Below are 19,502 nucleotides of genomic sequence, written 5' to 3'. Positions count from 1 at the left end.
TAGTGTCTGTAATTGTTTTGTTTGTAGTTCTGTGAGCTGTTATGGGCTTTAGGGCAAGAGATGACCCTGGACTGTATCTCTCACTCCATCTCTCTTGCTCTTTGCTGGTCTGAACTCACAGATAAAAGAGAAAGTGCTGATGATGACAGGAAATAGGCCTTTTTATCTAAGGGATGACCTATGACTCACCATGGGAATGCGCAGTCCAGCACTCCCTCACACACACACATGCAAGAGTTTTAAGCCACGATCCACATTCCTGCCACCTCCCACTTATGCTGTCCTATGGTCAAAATCAAATTAATACTAAATTGGCATCAATGATAATACGAAATGATAATATAGGTGAATACCAGACACAGAAAAAGTAATTGGAGCTTTCAGCAGGCATAGCTCTTTCTTGACGTTGACTCACACTAAACTAAATTTATTTTATTTTCTAATCACACAAAAAAATATGTAGAGTTGAGTACTAAGATAGGAGAACCTGCGAGGAGAGCAAGCGTCTCTGCGGGACATCATCTGCAATGAAGTGGTTGGATGGAAGTTAACTGCCTGTGTGTGAAGCCAATGACAAACCCCCTGGAGTTTGACAAATGGCCTTTATATGAGCCTCAGAACAAGAAGAAAAACATTCACTGCCGCAAGGAGTCAAGAATTGAGGTCTTCGGGGTTAAAAGGGACTCAGTAGACTTTAACTTTCACTGCTTTCATTGCTCACAGGGCCAGGCCCCACCATAAATTCCAAGGCAGGACATTTTTGTGACACTGTCCTGTGAAGTGTCCATTGCTGTTAGTGAAATCTGACTAGCAACAGGCTTTTCTAGGCAATACAGTTTGGACATGATTGACTAACACACTAAATTATTCTTTATAATCTTACACTGATGTCATTCTTTCGAGTTTCTCTCTAAACCATAAACAACACTTGTCCAAAATCATTTTGTTTTAATTTTTACAGCCATACACAAACATTTGAGCAAAATACAACCAACAGAACATTTAAAACTGAAAAAAATGCACGTCTTAAAATGAACAAACATATAATTTTATATGTGCGAAAATATAGTTGATTTATGTCAAAAGAAAAATCTGAAACATGAAGTTATTCTGGGCCAGTATTCTTAACTATTAATTTGTGATTTATTGCATCACTCTACTGTGACTTAATGAACAAATTTTTCTCAAGTCTCATAAATTTCCTGAAATTTCAATTGAGCACCTCCTAGGAGACTAAGCTTGTCACGGTTATGGACAGAACCCAAGCGCAGGCAGACGTGAGAACAAAATCAAAATTTTATTTAAACAAAGACCCACAATTGGGAAAACATGAACAAAAACAAGACTGTAAACTAAAACTTCCCACAAGGGGGACAAAACAAACAAAGTCCTTAGAATAATAAATCAATAATCCACAAACTTTGAACAGGAACAAACACGATAATCCATAGACAGGAATAATCCAACAGGGCCAGAGAATACAAACAGGGAAAATAATGACAATGAATCGACAAGAGACAGAGGGAACTGGGACTAGATAAAGGGAAACACTAACAAGGACTGATGACACAGGGAGAGTGGCGGCAGGTGACATGAATGAAACACTAAAGGAAAGCTAACAGGAGGATTGCACGAGGCAGGTGAGGGGAATGAAACACCAAGGGGAAGATTGTACAGGGACGGTGACAGGACTAAACACTAATGCGCCGCTAACAGGGAAACAAGGGGGCGGGGCTTAAGGACGCGACACCGGAGAGAGAGCCAAAACAATGCTCTTTCTCCACACAAAACACATGGGACTGACATGATCCTGCCACAAGAGTCGAAAACCAAGACAAGGAGAGGCAGGATCATGACAAAGCTAGTCTAAAAACTTTGCGAAACTCACCAAAATAAATGCATCATATAACATGTAAAAATGTAATATGGCTACATGTTAGCAAGTATGGTAGTCTTTAAAAAGGCAGGATAGACTTTCATCTGGATCCCTTGAGGATTCTGGCTAACTCAACAGGTTGCAATCTTGCACACATTTACACACAAACTGAGAAAGTGACATCATTAGATCACAATGCATCCGATACACAATATATGAAGACTGCTGAACATATTTGGTTACACAAAAAATAAAAACAATCCAAAAAAAACGAATATTTGGTCAACAAAATACTTTTGATGGCTAAGGTTTTGTCTTGAATTGTTATTACCTGATTTATTATAATTCCTTCATTAATGCACAATATAACCGGTGAGTTTTATGTATGTACTAATAAAACACTAATACAAAAGCACATTTACATTTTCTTTTAGAAGATGAATATTCAGTGATTTTAAAGCACCTGTTACTATGGGTCAACTTCCCTTGAAATGGTCAATTGTGCAGATGAAAATAGATGGATCTGCGTTTACTTCCAAAAACATTCCTGCTGTGTCTCATGACATCATTGGCTTCAGAGATTGTAGGCCAATTTCATGATGAATTTACACAACTACTCTTTATTTTTCCAACAATTCCAGCTTGTTCGGTCATTGCAGCAGGACAACATAAAAAAGTTATAAAAATGAAAGAGGATTCAATCAATTTCAGTTGAATGTTCATCAGAGGTTCCAAGCATAACACATCCTGTATTTGTATCTCTGAGCAACATCCTCTGTATCTCAAGACTACTTCCCACAGTTCATTTTCAGATAAAGACACAGTGTGGTACTTTTCAACACCTTGATCAGCACTATAACCTCCATTTGATGTAATGTCAAGGTACCAAAACACTCAATGATCATCAATAATGTAGGCTAGAAGAGACACCGAACAAGAATCAGATAGGGTTTATATGGAGAGCATTACAAATTTTGAACAACAAACACTGTTGATTTTCGAAAGTATACAAAAATAAATTTAGTATAGATCATTCTGCATGCTCAAAGGTCCAGTGTATACCTTTCAGCGGTATCTAATGGTGAGGTTGTGAATCGCAAACAATGGCTCACTCCAACCCCTCCCTTCCGAAGCACTACGGAACAGAACTAAGTTTACGTCATGTTTTCACCTCTTTGCCGAAGGAGATTCCGTATTTACGAAACACGCTCTAGAGAGCAGTTTGTCCATTTAGGCCTACTGTAGAAACATGGCGAATTCCATGCAAGAGGACCCGCCGTGTATGTAGATAGAAATAACTCATTCTTAGGTAAAAACATAACGCTTTGTTATGTAAAGTCTTTATACACCTCTGAAGACATAGTTATGTTTATTTTATTGCATTTCTGTCAAAACATCCTCCAAAAAATGTGAACACTGGACCTTTAAATGGGATTTATATCATACCAGTAAATAAAAGGCGTTGCTAAACAACAATATATCCTTCATGGTTGTGGCTTGTAGTCTTCAAATCCATTCCTAACTTTTTTCCATAATCCTCCTGCAAACTAGATGTCTACAGCACAAAGGCAAGACGTCATGTTCTGACAAAGACATGTTACAATAATCTGTCCCCAGTGTGGGGAATTGTGTTCTGCAGAGGCTGTTAACCCTGCTGGGTTTTGGGAATGGGAACAGCGGGCAGGCACATTCCAATAGGCTGAGACAACAGCTCAGAGGTGATGCTGCTTTCCAATAGGCTAATCACATGCCATGTGCCTCACTTCGGCGAGTTGGTGCAAATAAAGTAAAGTTGACGTCAGTGGATGTTTACAACAAGCGTTCATTTGTTTGCTAATCAAGGCCAAACCTGTGAAAGAAATGTGGCATTAAGGAAACCCTGAATGTTGGTGGAACAGTCAAACACAACCATATTTGGATTGATGGAGTCTGAGAGAACAGGAGAGCATGTCAGGTTAGAGGCCTGCTTAAGTTCACGGACACGTCCTTGAGTTTTGATGGAAAACTTTCACTTTTTGGATCTTGACTTAACAAGCATGGGTGTAATTGAATTGCTAATACAAGATGAATTTATGAAGAAAATGAATTGTTAAGTTTAACCTCATCTTGAGATGAAGCAGCAGGATTAGGTATGATTACAAATAATTCAACGTGATAGCATTTTTAAAACAATGTAAGGGTGAAGAGCCTGGAAAATGGTTAGACTTTTGGGATGGAGAGAAAACATAGGCTTCTTGCATAAAAACTTTTTTTTGGGGGGGGTATTTTAACAGCTTTAGAAGCTTGTCCACCCACATCAGATATGCATATCAGATATCCCACAGACTATTTTTAACAACGAAGGGGTCCTCTATGAGATAAACATTTTGAGTTTACATTTCCAACAAAACTAATTTTATGTAGGTGCCCAGGGACAACACTTTTGCTAGCTTATGGCCGGTATTGCGCTTCCATTGCTTTAGCGTCATGCTACATCCACGCCACTAGGTGTCAGTGTAAATGTGTTTGCCAAATCATTCAATGCATCCCATAAATAAATACAAAATTCTCACCATAAAATGCTACTTTGAGACATACATCAAATCATCAAGCAAAAGATTCAGAAAATGCTATTTAAATATGCTGTTATTTAATTAATAAGTTAAAGTAACATAAAAACCTATGTTGCAAAGATTTGTTGATCATTTCATTTATCCACAGAGTCCTTGTAAAGCCTATGGAACCCATATATTAAACATAGATAAACATTTATTTTCATTGTTGTTGGGTTCTCTGTACCAAACTGGAACTTGGCCAGGGCCCCCTCAAGCTCAAGGTAGTTAAGGGCCCCATTTGGCCCGGTCACTTATCCATCCCTGCAAATAGTCCATTATTTATTGCAAAGGTGTTAAGCGCACCTTTAAATGCCCGTCTATTCGGAAATATGCAGAAGCCAACCACTGTAGGCAAAGAAATGTTAAATATTATTTTTTAATCCTCACCAAAAGACTTAAAAATGAGGAAATGTCCCATGACATCAATACCCAGATTATTTCCATATTTATTTAACAAGAATGCCCCCAAGTATTTGTCTGTCTTTGATGGCCCAGTTTAAACCCATGTTTATTTATAGTCTGAGATTCAGTGTGAGCAAATAAAAAGTGTTTATTGTTTTATCCAGAAATAAAATGTATTTTTAAGATGTCTACAAGATGCTGGTTGACATTTTATTGTTTTTTTAATTGTTTGCTTGTTCATTCATGATATACCTATTTGCCAGTGTTTGTAACTACATTATATGTAGTTATAATAATGTGTTTGATTTAACTTATGTTAAAATATGACATTTGTGCTAACTCCCAAATGCGGTAAAGAAAATATCAATGACGTGTGTCAACCAGCCCTCTAATGGCCAAATGCACAAACGCAGGGCAAAATCCTGGCACATTCCTGTGGTGCTGATGTCATCATAACTGTTTTTCATGAGAACACGAGATCTCTTTTTGTGTTCCCATTAATTGCAAAGTCCACATGCAGGATATAAAGAGACATTCTCATGGCCTCAACGATGGCACACATACCCGTCACCCGTGCACGAACGTGCTGACCAAGACCAAGTGGTGTCCAAAATATCTCCAGGATATAAAACACATTAGCAGTAGATCTCTTTTGGAATGTATTGGATTAGCAGTTACTGTTGATATGTGTGTGACAAATGTTGTTGACCAAATAGATTTTCATAGATTATTCTGCAGAATGTTTTGATATGCATACATTTCATGATCTGGAGTCTGTATGAATGGCCAGACGGTGGGAGAGTTGACCTGCTCAGTGGATCACCAGGAACTCAATTTAACACCAGGAGACCAGCAGTCCAATCTTTCATTTTCATTTTTTCCCACGTTATAAGTGAAAAGTACTGTATCTCCAAACATTATACATAATTTACAGGAATTAACAATCCTTTTTTATGGTCTTTTTATGGTAATGGCCTAATATATTAAATGGATCATACCTCTTTCGTCCGGATTGCACAGACGGGGTTACATATTGGCTGTGTTTCTGTATGTGCTGTGTTTGGTTAAAGACAGCTGTTTCTCATAAGTTCATGTGACTGAAAAAGCCCAGAGACTGCACATATGTCATGCCACGAGTGACATAATAATGCGTCAGTTCTTTACGAGTGTGCCAGAAAACAAGACTTAGCACCATACATACAGTACCTTCAGATATAAACATATACTGTACTTAATTTGCTTCTAATACTTGTGAAATAGCTATTTTTATAATGAAGTATCGTTCTCCGTGATGGCATCTTCCAAATGTTACAACCCTTGTTTTAGGTTTCAGGGTGCCGAAGTGGCCGTGGAAATTATGTGCTCTCCGCATAGTTTGGCGTCTTCTTGCGTTCAACGCTGCAGGGTCAGATATACTTAGCAAGTCGAGTCCTTTCAGTTTAACATCTGAGCTCCTTGAGAAACCCAAGAGGGACCACACAAGCTATTAAACACAAACAGCCCTGACCGTACATGGAGGCGCTGAGTAGCATGGAACCAGGAAAAATGATTGGGTGCGAAAGCGCAAGCCTGAACTGGTTTGGACCTCACAGTGAAAGTGCTGCGGGTTCCTGGAGGAAAAAAAACATGAAGTTTGTGGAGTGTGTCGTTGAGGAAATAGAAATGCCCATGGTGTTTGTAAAAAGAAGCAGCCGGGAAGTGGGATTAATGGTATTTAGTCAGTGGAAGTTTAGTTTAAAGGACATTAGACTTTATTGTCCAACTGTATAATATCAAACTAAATGTAATGTAATAGAACCTCCACCATCAGACGAATATACAATTTTCCAAATTGTTAAGATTTAAATGAGTTAGTAGTGCATGTGAATATTTTACTATATTGCTATATACAGCCGCAGAGACCATTTCAGAGACCATTTTTCAGATTTTACAGTTTACCATTTATAGGTATGTGTTTAGGTAAAATACTCATTTTTGTTTCATTCTGTGAACTACTAACAGTATTTTTTCCAAATTTGAAATAAAAATATCGTTTCTATTTGCATTTATTTGCAGAAAATGAAAACTGGAGAAAAGATGCTCTGTATTTTTTAGACCTCAAATACTGCAAAGAAAACAAGTTCATATTCACTGAAAAGATCAATAATCTTGACACCTTATCACAGTTTGCATGTGTCTAGTGATGCTGTCAGTCTTTCACATTGCTGTCGGACGACTTTGATGTTTGATTTAGTGTGTATTCAACAAACAAAGGAGTGAAATGACCACAATACATCTAGACATGATGATTAAATGAAAATTTGAAATGGTCTCTTAATTTTTTACGCGGCTGTATATCTGAGAACACTATAGATAAATGGGGATTCTTTAATACAGTAAGTGCCACTAACAATTCGTAGAATAATATTTTTTATAGTAATACTTAAAGTAAAAAAAAGTATTTTTACATGAAATAATTAGGACTCTGATGTTAATACTATGGTATATGTCTAACATCCGGTAATCATTCAGTACTGTATCAAGTTATCGTGGTCATATGATACTACTGTATCACTGTACTGTGGTGCCAAGAATGGCCATTATGTTATGTTGTTTGATCACCTTAAACCATGTATAAAATGTACTTCTTAGTACGAAAACCTGTTTGACTTTCATTCATCTGCCGAACACAAAAGAAGATATTTGGAAGAATGATGGATTTCAAACAACAATGGACCCCATTGACTTCCATTATATGAACACACCACAAATTTCTCAAAATATCTCCTTTTGTGTTCCATACCAGTTTTGGTTTTATACCAGTTTTTTGTAAACTATTCCTTTAGCTTTTACTAAATAAGTCACAATAACAGAGACTGAACTAACCAAAAAGTAAAATAAACTACAAGTATTATCATGTTTTTTTGGGGGGGCATGGCACAATCGTGTTCCAATGGTATGTATTTTATACGGTACATTAGCGTACCTTGAAAATAAGATCATTCAGTATTATTTGATGTATTATATTTATCCCTTTACCATAATGCATCACAGTGCTTTGCTGTTTTTATTTGAATGTTTTGGTAATGCAGCTGGGTTTTTTGGTAAAGCATCCCCTATATGCCTTTCAGTTCATTAAATGTATTAAATGAGAATGGAGAATTATTTAACATTTAAAAAAAACTTTTAAAATAATAATGTGTTGTTAGTTACCTTAATGCTACGACTAAGCTGTTTAGTAAACCTTAATCATGAACAAACACACAAAGGCAATATACGTACACTTATCTTTAATGCCAAACACTGTGACCATGTAAAATGTGCAAAATATTCCAGAAGAAAAAAAACTTTTATTTAAACAGGGGAGTTCACAGGACAGAGAAATGTTTGCCAGAGAAATATTAAGACATGGAAGTATAAACATGACACGTCTTAAGCCTCAGACTCAAACATCTTCTTTCTGCCGCCCATACCAGCCTTATCCTCAATGTTCTTACGCCAGTCACCGACCTGTTCCGCGCTCTGTACAACGCAAAAACATCAGGCAATAATGAACTAGATGATGAACCCAAATAAATCATTATTGAGATTCAAATGCGTTTGACGTCAGAATTGTAAAGAAAATAGCCAATAAGAAACGTTCATGAAACTCACCTCCTCTTTGACCTCCTTCTTGACTTGTTTCAGGTTGGATCTGAGATCCATAGAGACCTTGTGTTTGGATCCGAGCAGAGCCTGAAGCATCTGGTCAGCAGACATACGCACTTTCTTCAGCGCTGGTTTCTTGAACTTGCCCTTCAGGTCGACCACCTTGATCTTCAGATCATTGATCTGAACGGATGAACAATTGTTAAGACATCAAAATGTTCTGATACAAAAACGACCCAAATCAGTTTTTGGAAAACACGGAGAACAGAATGGAAGTTGTTTAAAGTGTCAACTGAATGTTACATTCTGATGTAAGGATTTGTCATCAGTTGCATTAAAAAAAATATTGATTTGATAAAGCATTACAATAGCAGGTCACTTGTTCGATCCCAGAAACACACATACTGATAAAATGCATAGCTTGAATGCTCTGAACGTTGATTTGAATAAAAGCGTCTGCCAAATACATGAATGTAAATGTTGAAAGCATCACTTATGTTAGATTGAATGGTGTTAGTCGTGTTGTAGCTCAGTAATGACACTGTACCTCTTTGTCTGACTTGGCAACCTTGGCCTCCATGTCATATCGCTCCTCATCGACCTTGTCGATCTGTTGGTGCAGCTTCTTGCACAGTTCCTGATGGCAAAAACAACACTGTTAATGTAATTAAACGACACTGTGTAGATGTAGTGTATGCATACTACCCTCAAAAGGTTTAGGGTATACTTGACTGAAATATTATTCATGATCACGTGAAAGCATGGATCTGAATGTTAGAAAAATGTAATTGTAGTGCCAAGACAATACTGGCAACACTTTATTGTAAGGCTTTCTTATTATAGTGTAAATATGCATTGACATATTTAGTAATAATAATCAAAAACATGTATTTACTATAGAGTTTAGTTCAAGTATTAGTTCACCTTCGAAATGAAAGTTGTGTCGTCATTTACTCACACTGTTGTTATTGTAAACCTGTATGATTTTCTTTCTTCTACAAAACACAAAAGAAGATTTGAAAATGTAATAAACCAAAAACCGTTTGTCTCCATACACTTCAATTGTATGGACACAAAACCAATTGAGGTCAATGGGGTCCAGAAGTTTTCTGTAACCAACATTTTTCAAAATATCTTCTTTTGTTTTCTAGAAAGTCATACAGGTTTGAAATGACAAGAGGGCGTGTAAATTATGACAGAATTTTCCTTTTGAAGGTGAACTATTCCTTTAAGGATTGTTTTGGAGTTGGTTGCATGTACAGGTAGTACTAAACCAAGTACATTAACAGTAATTTGTACGGAACAATAAAATTAAGTATATGAATATTTTTTTCAAAACAGAATAAAAATATGATTTATAGAAATGAATATGCAAGTAGCTTTTTATATTAACATGATACCGAAGAATATGTCAGGGTATGTTTTCACGTGTATTTTAAATGTTACACGCATATATCTAATCATTTACAATATCTGTTAACCAAAACAATAGCTTGTACCATACCTGCAGTTCTTGTGTGGATCCTGGCAGATCCAGAGAAGGGCAGTTCTCGCTCATGTAAGCATCCTTATCGATCACAGCCTGCTTGCTTTCAGCTTCCAGCAGATTAAAGGCAATGGAGAGCACCAGGCTCTAAAAACACAGAGAAAATGTTAGTTGAAAGTAATAACCTCGTGTAACTCAACTGGTGGGGTTTGCGACGTTGAGGTATTGGGTTCGATTTCCCATAAATGTGACCCTGGACCACAAAACAAGGTGTCGATTTTACGAAATGAAGATTTATACATAAATTGAATAAATATCCGAGATACAACTATTGAAAAATCTGGAATATCAAGAGAAAATGGCCTTTGAAGTTGTTACTCAGAGGCGCTGCAGAAGGTCGTTGCTAAGAAGAAACAGGCACTACGTCGTTCTTTAGATTATATCTCTACCACTCTTAAAATATCATTTAAGAATGATGTAGCGTCAAGGAGGTTCCGGGAAACCCAGCCCAGGTTTGTTTTAGCGCTCTCTATTGGCTTACCGCTGTAACGACATTGTGGAGAGTAGATGAACTCAACAGCTGAAATTCTAAGCTTGACATAGATACCGAACTTGAGTGGGTAATTTCCATTAAGCGGACAGCAGCGAGTGAACTTTATAGGCGTGTTTTCGGCCATTTTTGTTCGCGATGCTTCCACTCACAAAAATAAAGTTTTTATATGTTTACGGAGGGACATCTTTATGGAACATGATCTTTACTTGATATCCTGATGATTGTAGACATAAAATAAAAAAATTATCATTTTGAGCAACACAATTCTGGCTTTTGCTAAAAATGAAGAGTTTATTCAGTCAAACTGCAGTTGGTTTGTTTTGATTTAAGCCAAAATGTAAAAAAATTACAGCTAATAAACACAATAAAACACATTAAAACCATGACTACATAATAAAAACATGGTTTTTGAAGGTTTGGAAACAAACTCTTAAAATATACCCGTGCTACTTGTGAGATTTTATGGTCCAGGGTCATATATCCATGCAAACTGATAAAAGGTGTGTCATCTTAATTTATAAAGTCTTTATCTTACCTTCAGAGTATGCCTGCGGCTGGAGGTCATCTTTTTTCTGTTTGTGAAAAGAAACATTGAACAAATTGAGGGTTCTATACATCAATACACATTGACAACATGGCAACCATAACATTAAAACACATATTTTGGATTATAACCTTAACCTATTTTTGTATATAAGAGACTGAAACAAGATATGAAATGACATTTAGGTCCATATGGTTTTGCATTAATTTTATCTAAAAATAAAACACTAGTCACAAAGATTACAACCCCACATAAATCAAAATACTTACTCTGACATTGTGGCGGTTTCGTGTGTCTTCACCCTGCACAGGACAGAAATGAGTCATTAGATTTGACTGGAGAATTGTAAATAAATGAAACTCAGTCAGCAAAGACTTCAATTTTAGCGCAACATTTGGATTTGTAACCTCTGACACTGGATTTGACATGTGGCATTTCAGTTCAGTTTCATTTCCAAAGGATCATAAAACCAGCTGTGGCAATGAGACGAGCCATTAGACAATGTCAATCCAAGATGATAATATTCAGAATTACACTTCATTCATTATTATGGTCTCCGTATATGTTTAACCCAAAAGAAAATACCTTCGCATATTTCAGACATTTATAGCCACAGACAAAAATACTGACAATAAACACTCTACAGTTCAAAACAATGCAGAACATCCCAGCATTTATTGAATATTTAAAACCGTTTTCTAGAGAAAAATATTGTATGAAGTAAATCTATCTCTTCTGTGAATACTTGACAGACAAATGAAAAAAAAGAAACTAACCCTCTCTCTTTCTCTCAATAGGTAGTGGTCTAGCTTTTGTTGAAACTAGTAACTTTGTATTAGCACCTAATGTACTATTGCTCTTTTACGACATATCGCTTATTGCTCCCTGAACTCTGTGTAAGTCGCTTTGGATAAAAGAGTCTGCGAAATGACTAAATGTAAATGTAGTTGATAAATATTTCATTCAATCTTAAAGACGTACATTAATCATTATAGATCAGAAAACAAGATCCTTAATACAGAACGCTAAATAAAACACTAAAACTAAAACTTGTATCTGAAAGACACCTGACACAAACTATATCTGCTCATTTATTTAATTTCAAGTAAACAAGCTCAAGCATGTGGCTCACAAAACCCTGACGTCTGCATCTTGCCCCTGTGCTGACACCCATGATCTCTACCTCACAACCTCATTTTTGATTTTCTCCTTTCATTTTGACATTTCCTTCTTGAATCATTTAAACCCATGCATTGATATGTACGAGTTATGTCTCTTCGTCTTTCACACACAGACAGAGTTCAGAGGGTTGAAGCTCACCTATGAAGAAGAAGAAGAGGGTATCACAGACACTTTGAAGGAGAAGTGGAAGACCGGTAAGCCCCAGAGACAGAAAAATTTAAGAGGATATATATGTTGTGCTCTGATGGCTCAGCAGATCTTGGGGGTCCTGTTTATGGAAGTAGATTCCACCCCAGACCAATAGGCCACCGAGCTCCTGAAATATCTCAGGCCCTCGTAAATTTCCTTCAAGACGCTGCTCACTGTGTGCTGCGAACAGAAACAGTTCTTAAGAAACCAAAATACTACGAATCAATAAACAGTGTTCAATGGTTTATAAAGATCTGTCTGAGAAATGAGAGATAATGCTACTCAATAACATGAGAAGGTTTGAGCAGAATATAAAGATACTCACTCGGTTGGACACATGGGCTCAAATGGTTGTTTCTTCTAAACGATGAGTGATCACAATGTATCGGATTCGGTAACACTTTGCAACTCTTAGATATGTTAAAATAAACAACTAAAAGAATAAATGTAAAAAAGGGAGTAATTTAAGTAAACAGAAGTCGTGAAGATGCTCTAGTGTCCCCTGGTGGTCGTATTATAGCATACCAGCATCTTCTCAATCCAGTCATATGAAGTCATTTAACCATGTCATTTAATATGAAGTCATTTAACTTCAAAAATCTATTCATACAAACTCCAATAATCATAAAGCAGAAGAAAGTGAAACGAACAAAGTTTTTCCTCAAAAGCATTCATTTAATGGCAGTGGCTCTGCAATGATACATTTCTATTTCAAGACTATAGATTATAATGAAACAAATGCTTGTTTGAGGCAGCGACTGAAAAAACACTGTTGCAAAAGGTCTGCGCAGCTCTGAAGAATTCCTACGATAATGAAACTAAGACATGTAGAAAAATTTAGGCCTCGCCCTCAAACATCTTCTTCCTGCCGCCCATGCCGGCTTTGTCCTCGACGTTCTTACGCCAGTCACCGACATCTGCAGTCTGGATAACAGGAAAGAAAGATACAAACATTTTTGTTTGTCTGGTCTTCCAGACCGAACTGGTCTTGTTGGAAGACCCCTTCGAACAAAATGATGGTGAACCCACCTCCTCTTTGACCTCCTTCTTGACTTGTTTCAGGTTGGATCTGAGATCCATAGAGACCTTGTGTTTGGATCCGAGCAGAGCCTGAAGCATCTGGTCAGCAGACATACGCACTTTCCTCAGGGTGGGTTTCTTGAACTTGCCCTTCAGGTCGATCACCTTGATCTTCAGATCTTCAATCTAGACTCACATTAAACAGGATTAAAACCCAATATATGGGATGAATCTAAAGATATATACATTTGCATATAGTGCAGTTGGAATTTTTAGGGTTGAATACCTCTTTGTTGGCCTTCTCCTCTTTGACGTTCAAATCATATCTCTCCTCATCTATCCTGTCGATTTCCTGGTGCAGTTTCTTGCAGAATTCCTAAATGGAGATTTGTAAAACGTAAAAAGAACAAAGGCACACAAAGACATTTGTGCGATCGGTTACGTGTCATATTACGTTTTTTACATAATATGAGTTGTCGAGCACTAAAAAAATGACTGAATATGTTCTTAAACATGAATTGCTGTAGTGAAAATATCTGCGGAAAATTGTTTCAGCATCAAACAATAAACGTAATTGCAACAACTGCAAAAAAGTGTATCTTTTACTTCTTATTTTTGTCTTGTTTTGCAGTACAAATATCTTTATACAAAATTCCCTAATATTTAAAGTATTTTCTTGGATTTTTTTTTAATATATATTAAAACAACCAAAATGTCAGCTAGTAGGGTAAGATAAATGCACATTAATTAAATACTTAATAAAGAAGTTAAACTTAATTCAAGTTTATCTTTCCTGCCCAACTGGCAAATCTTTTTCTTTTTTTTAATGTATACTAAATATATCATATATAATTAATACAGTATATACTTATATATATATTCATATTTAAACTTTTTTTAGGACACTTTTCCTTGCTATAAGGCCATGTAAAGCCTTACTTTCTGTATTTGTTAGGATTGTGTGATGCATTTGCCATTGTGAATATGTATATTAGACATTAGACCTGCAGTTCCTGTGTAGATCCGGGCAGGGAGAGTGGAGGGCAGTGTTCGGCCATGTAGTTCTCTTTATCTGTAATGGCTTGAGCGGCTTCTTTCTCTTGCAAGGTCTTTGCGATGGACAGCAACAAACTCTGTGAGAAGGACAGAATATTTGACTTACACCATGAATTGATGGTATTTGATTGCAGTGTAGTGCTTAAACGTTATATTTACTTATGCTAAAAATCACACTGTTTTCGGAAGGACATGTCAACAGGCTTTTGCCTTTTTTAAAACAGCCAATAGGCTAAAGATGCCAACTTACGCCCGTTTACACCCCCTGCGACTGGCAACGACAAAGAGACATGTTTTTATTTATTTAAATTGTAGCAACAGGTTGGCAACAGGAAGTGGGCTTGTCCAGCAACAGAACAAAATTAAGAATTCCCAAAGATAATATACATTAAGATGCGCCACTGCCATTACAATGAATGGAGAGGAAGAAGAAAGCCCCGCCTTCCAATAGAACATTCCAATCATCAATCGATAAAGACTTACGATTCTCTTGGGCGGGGCTTATGTGAGGCGCTTGCCTGACTGTGCGCATGCAGTAGATGAAGTTAGCTAGAAAAAGGCTGCGTTCACACTTGACATCTTTTTAAAGCCGCTAGCGTCTTTTTTACATTATCATATGGTGTAAACTGTGTTTTAAAGCACTTTTTTAAGCGCCAGTATCTTTTCTTAAGCTTAGACCGTCTTTTGAGGTTGAAAAAGTTCAACTTTTCTGAAAAAAAGCCATACGTCAAGCACCTTTTTTTACAGCTAACCAATGACAGAGACCTGTAGTTTCCATGACAACATGCGAGGAACGTGAAACATTGACCAAGACGCCTGTTGCGCAGTTTTGTATAAATTTAAGTTAAATTTGCACTTTCAATAACTTCTGAGTGCATTTCTAGCGAGAAATTAGTATTGTAGTTTTTAAATATGTGATTGGTTATTGCAAAGGCGCTCTTTGTTTATAATTCAAATAGACTTCCGTTACGCTACACATGAAGCCTGTTTCTCTAAGCTGCCTTCATGCACAAATGCTAATCTTTGAACATTGCCGCTGCAAGCTTTTTTAACTAAAAAGGCGCCATTGTCATCTTTTTCTTGTCAAAAATGAGTCAAGTGTGAATATGGCCTAAGCTTAGCAAACCAAAGTTATAGTACAGTCCATATCAGGTTTAATTATTGATCGGAAATATGCTATTTAATTGCAATTTTTTTAATTGACGACTTCCATAAACGAACTTTATTCAAATGATGAGCCACTTTCTGGAGTACTACCAATGCGTGTAAAGCACCGGAGCTCACGTCATCGTCTCTCATCAGTTACCTCAGCATTTGTTTATAACTGTTTCTAGTGCAACCAAAACTAGTAACTCCTTCTAATTACATCTTTGCAAAAGAATCTGACGATCTTAAATCGAGATCGATCTTGAAGGCGTCCTCAATCCACTTTTCAAAGGAATTGCGAGGATCTTGATCTTGTCTGTCGTCTAAAACAAGAGGTGCAGGAAAGACCCATTGGCGTGTGACATTGAAACACCGCGAGAGCAGAGAGATTGCATGCTTTAGGATGCGAGGTCACGCGTGTTTGTGTGTGACGTTAGTCGATGGCGCACAGCTAATTTACGTAGTTTTAGTCTACTGTGCGATTGAAACTTGTTTACTGGCTGCATTGAGTTCACATTGACTAAATCTAAATGCAGACGCGGAATCCTGCTATTCAAATCTGTCATCTGCATGTATGAGTGAATGTGTTGCACAGTTTAACGCACGTGGTTTGTGTGTGTCTTACTGTATGAGGACATAAACTCATGAACATCATGTCCAGAGTTGCCCTGAGAGTTTATTTCAGCTGCACTTTTTAGCTCTATTCATGTGATGATCTGTGCATTTGTGTTTTTTAAAGATGATAACAGACGTTTTATACTGGTGCTACCTGTACAACTGTTTGGCCTGTGCTACAAAACGTCAAACCTTTGTAGCACCTGTGCTATGTGCAAAAAACTTAACGTACAACCCTGCATTTCATTTCAATTCAGATCGTGGATCGAGATTGTTTGTTATGAAGATCGTGATACGTTTTTTTGGGAAGATAGCCCAGCCCTATGCGACACATTGCGACACATTGCGACAGAGTCGCAGCCGATGTGAACGGGGCGTAATTCGTGACTTATTATTTGCTATGTGTTAATCCATTGTATATTATTACACTCTTAAATGGTGCTTTAAAGGCGCCGTCTGTAACATTGACACCTAGCGGTTGAGCTTGGTATCGCAGTCTAAATTTGAAAATATTGGCGAGGGTTTTTCCCCGCCCCTCCTCAGACTCAACGCTCACAGAAGTTGCCAGACACTTACAGGAGTTTAAGGAAAAGCATCAACTCTTACACTGTAAATTTTGATACTAATTTATACGTTTGCAGTAGCTTTGTTGTTTGCAAAAATATCTCCATCAGTAGCTCGTTTCAGAGGTTGTGTCTTCCGGAGGTCGCATTTACGATATTGCTGTCTCATTTAAATAACCGTAAAAAACTTTATATTACTCCTCGTTTTTTGGACAAACCAATATATGAACTTAACCTGTTTATTAAATGTCTACAAACATATTAAGGTTTTGTTTTGATTTAAACAGTAATTACATACGGCTCCTTTAAAAAGTTTCTTTACAGCGATTACATAGAATAACCATTTGCTCCAAAGTTCTTATAACTTTTACTTTCTTATAGTCTAAAGAACCTTTATTTACTACAAATAACTTTGGTGAAATATAAAGATTATACTCTTCGGGGGTTCTGTTTGGTATCATTTAACTGAAAACATTTCTTCTATGGCATTATGAAACATCTTTTTTGAAAGTGTATAGGAGAAGGGGCATTTTTTTGCTTCCGGGAGAATTTGACTGGTCAAAAATCTGTATAGTGCAGTATGAGTCATCATTATTTTTGATAAATTTTCCCAAAAGATAAAAATGTAAAAGGTGAATGTTAACAGTATTTAGGATTACTGCATAGATGACTAAAACCCACAAAACTTTGTTACGTTTTTTAAATAACAAGATCATTAAACATGATTTGTGATTGAAAACAAGTTATTTTCTGACAACATCTGTGGTATGAAAAACAATTGTTGTGGATCTGAAAAAATGATGTTCTGTTATCCAAGGGCATGTATTTAAAAAAATCCGATCTCTCATACTCAAATTTTCTAGTGACTCTAGTGAAATTCTTTCAATATTCAAGTTCTGTAAATCTATAGCACAGACTGTAAGTAACTAGAACATTTTGGTTTGAGGTCTGATTTTGAATGTCCCTTAAAGCAATCCTTACTTTATTTATTTATTTATTTATTTTACCTTGAGATTGTGGCGCCGACTCGATGTCATCTTTTTTCTGTGACGAGATAACATAGAAATGAATCACAAATAAACAGGAAGATTTTGGCATAATGAATACACAATGGAGAAAATCATCTACTCACTCAGACATGTTGGCCACCTGTTATTCCCTCACCACCTATGGAAAGGTTCAAATCAAGAAAGTGAGTTTCAACAACTTGATTTACTTTTTTAAATCATTTAAAATAAAGGTATGCTGCTTTTAGCCAAGCTTGCTACGGCAGATCCATTACAAGCATGATATGATATGGGCTATATGTCCTGCAATCCTAATTCAAGACTTGGAATCAAATTGGATGTCTGTTTGTTAAGATGCCCACCGCAAGGGGGTGGGGTGTGAATTTCACCCTTGATATTGAGTGTCATATCTTCCAGCTTCTGGAACAATCTATGCATATGCCATCTGAAACCATGTTTACTGACAGCCTTATTCTGCTGTTTCACATGCCTTTACATTAATACACACATTCTAACACTCCAATACTGATATCTGGAGCGGGCTCAAATTATACAAATCTGTAATATTGCATACATATATATTGATGCTATAAGCACTAAACGTATTAGTTAAGGTAGATATATAATTCTGTCACCACCTAGGAGGACGTTTTAGCAATCATGCTAATGCCAGTCACTTCAAATATTTACTATTGTGCCAAGGTCACATAATGAGTATCATAGGGTTTAGCGTATCGTACTGTAGCATATCATAAGTCAGCAGCGAGAAATGAAAAATTGCAGGAATAACAATTAGATAAGCTAACAAGAATGCATGTGCGATAATAAACAAAAATACAAAGTAAACTGCTTCGTCTTGAAGTATTAATGCTAAATGCTGATCTATCTGTCCCTATTTAATATAATAACTGCAAACTGCTTACTGAAATACATTTAGGGTGAATCCATCTAAAATAATAATAATAATAATTGTTAGAATTTACAGGTGAATTCAAACAGCAAAAATGCATGAGAATAATGAGAGGAAAAAATGCAAATCTTAATGAAAAACCTTCTTCTCACCTATATGAGAATATAAAGCAGTGATTCGGACCGGAAAGAAGAAAGCAGACCACTAGCAGCAGGACTGTGCTCAAATGCAGGTATTTAAGTCTGGCATCATAATACCTCTCCCCTCTTTATGGTAAGGCACTAAACACAGTTGGCTTGCCAGTCTCTAGAAATATCCACTTCTAATGTCTGCCAATTACGCTCCTTAAAATAGACTGATGAGAATAATGAAATTTCCAGATGTCTGTAAAATAATACTATCACAACCCATTTGATCAAATATGGACCGCAAGAAGTTGTTTATCTACCACACAAATTGTTGATGTGATGCTGGAGATCATCACATTGTTGTGAGTTTGCTTTGTGGTGTGTTTTGTTTTAAAACCTCTGATAGACTAAAGTAAATCATATTAAATACTTGGGCGTGTCTTGGAGATTTAAGGAGGCGGGTTTTGCATCGACTTAATATGATCCTCCTGTCATAAATCGCAAGGTCAGCAGTGGTCGCTAAAAAACATAAGATCATTTACAAATACTTACACAGAGGTTTAGTAAGTGGTGTGATATTTTTAGCTCATCGGAGTCTATATTT

The 19,502-nt window shown here is 36.6% G+C and overlaps 2 protein-coding genes across 2 annotated transcripts; both read right to left on the bottom strand.

Annotated features, from left to right (window-relative positions):
* Positions 1-8,283: 8,283 nt before the first annotated feature.
* On the bottom strand, positions 8,284-11,103 carry LOC306890877 (troponin I, fast skeletal muscle-like; the record flags this gene model as incomplete). The annotated part of the gene is made up of 5 exons (XM_079450893.1): positions 8,284-8,373; positions 8,506-8,682; positions 9,047-9,136; positions 10,004-10,132; positions 11,074-11,103. 5 exons carry the CDS (start codon positions 11,101-11,103, stop codon positions 8,284-8,286), a joined length of 516 nt encoding a protein of 171 aa, XP_079307019.1.
* Positions 11,104-13,112: 2,009 nt separating this feature from the next.
* On the bottom strand, positions 13,113-19,014 carry LOC306890673 (troponin I, fast skeletal muscle-like). Its single transcript, XM_079450566.1, has 7 exons — positions 18,923-19,014; positions 17,986-18,020; positions 17,861-17,897; positions 14,478-14,606; positions 13,760-13,849; positions 13,483-13,659; positions 13,113-13,377 (listed from the first exon to the last, which is right to left on the bottom strand). Exons 2-7 carry the CDS (start codon positions 17,991-17,993, stop codon positions 13,291-13,293), a joined length of 528 nt encoding a protein of 175 aa, XP_079306692.1. The 5' UTR covers positions 17,994-18,020; positions 18,923-19,014; the 3' UTR covers positions 13,113-13,290.
* Between the last annotated feature and the right edge of the window lie 488 nt (positions 19,015-19,502).

The sequence above is a fragment of the Barbatula barbatula genome, assembly GCF_947034865.1.
Source record: "Barbatula barbatula genome assembly, chromosome: 25".
Lineage (NCBI taxonomy): Eukaryota > Metazoa > Chordata > Actinopteri > Cypriniformes > Nemacheilidae > Barbatula > Barbatula barbatula.
The sequence above is the reverse complement of the archived record's forward strand: the minus strand, read 5'-3'. Positions and strand labels throughout refer to the sequence as shown.

Coding starts and splice junctions, on each gene's coding strand:
- LOC306890673 (XM_079450566.1), bottom strand. Junction 14,607..17,860: donor GTCGGCGCCACAATCTCAAG/GTAAAATAAATA, acceptor TCCTTCTCACAG/AGTTTGTTGCTGTCCATCGC. Junction 13,378..13,482: donor AGAAGGAGGTCAAAGAGGAG/GTGGGTTCACCA, acceptor CCTGTTATCCAG/ACTGCAGATGTCGGTGACTG.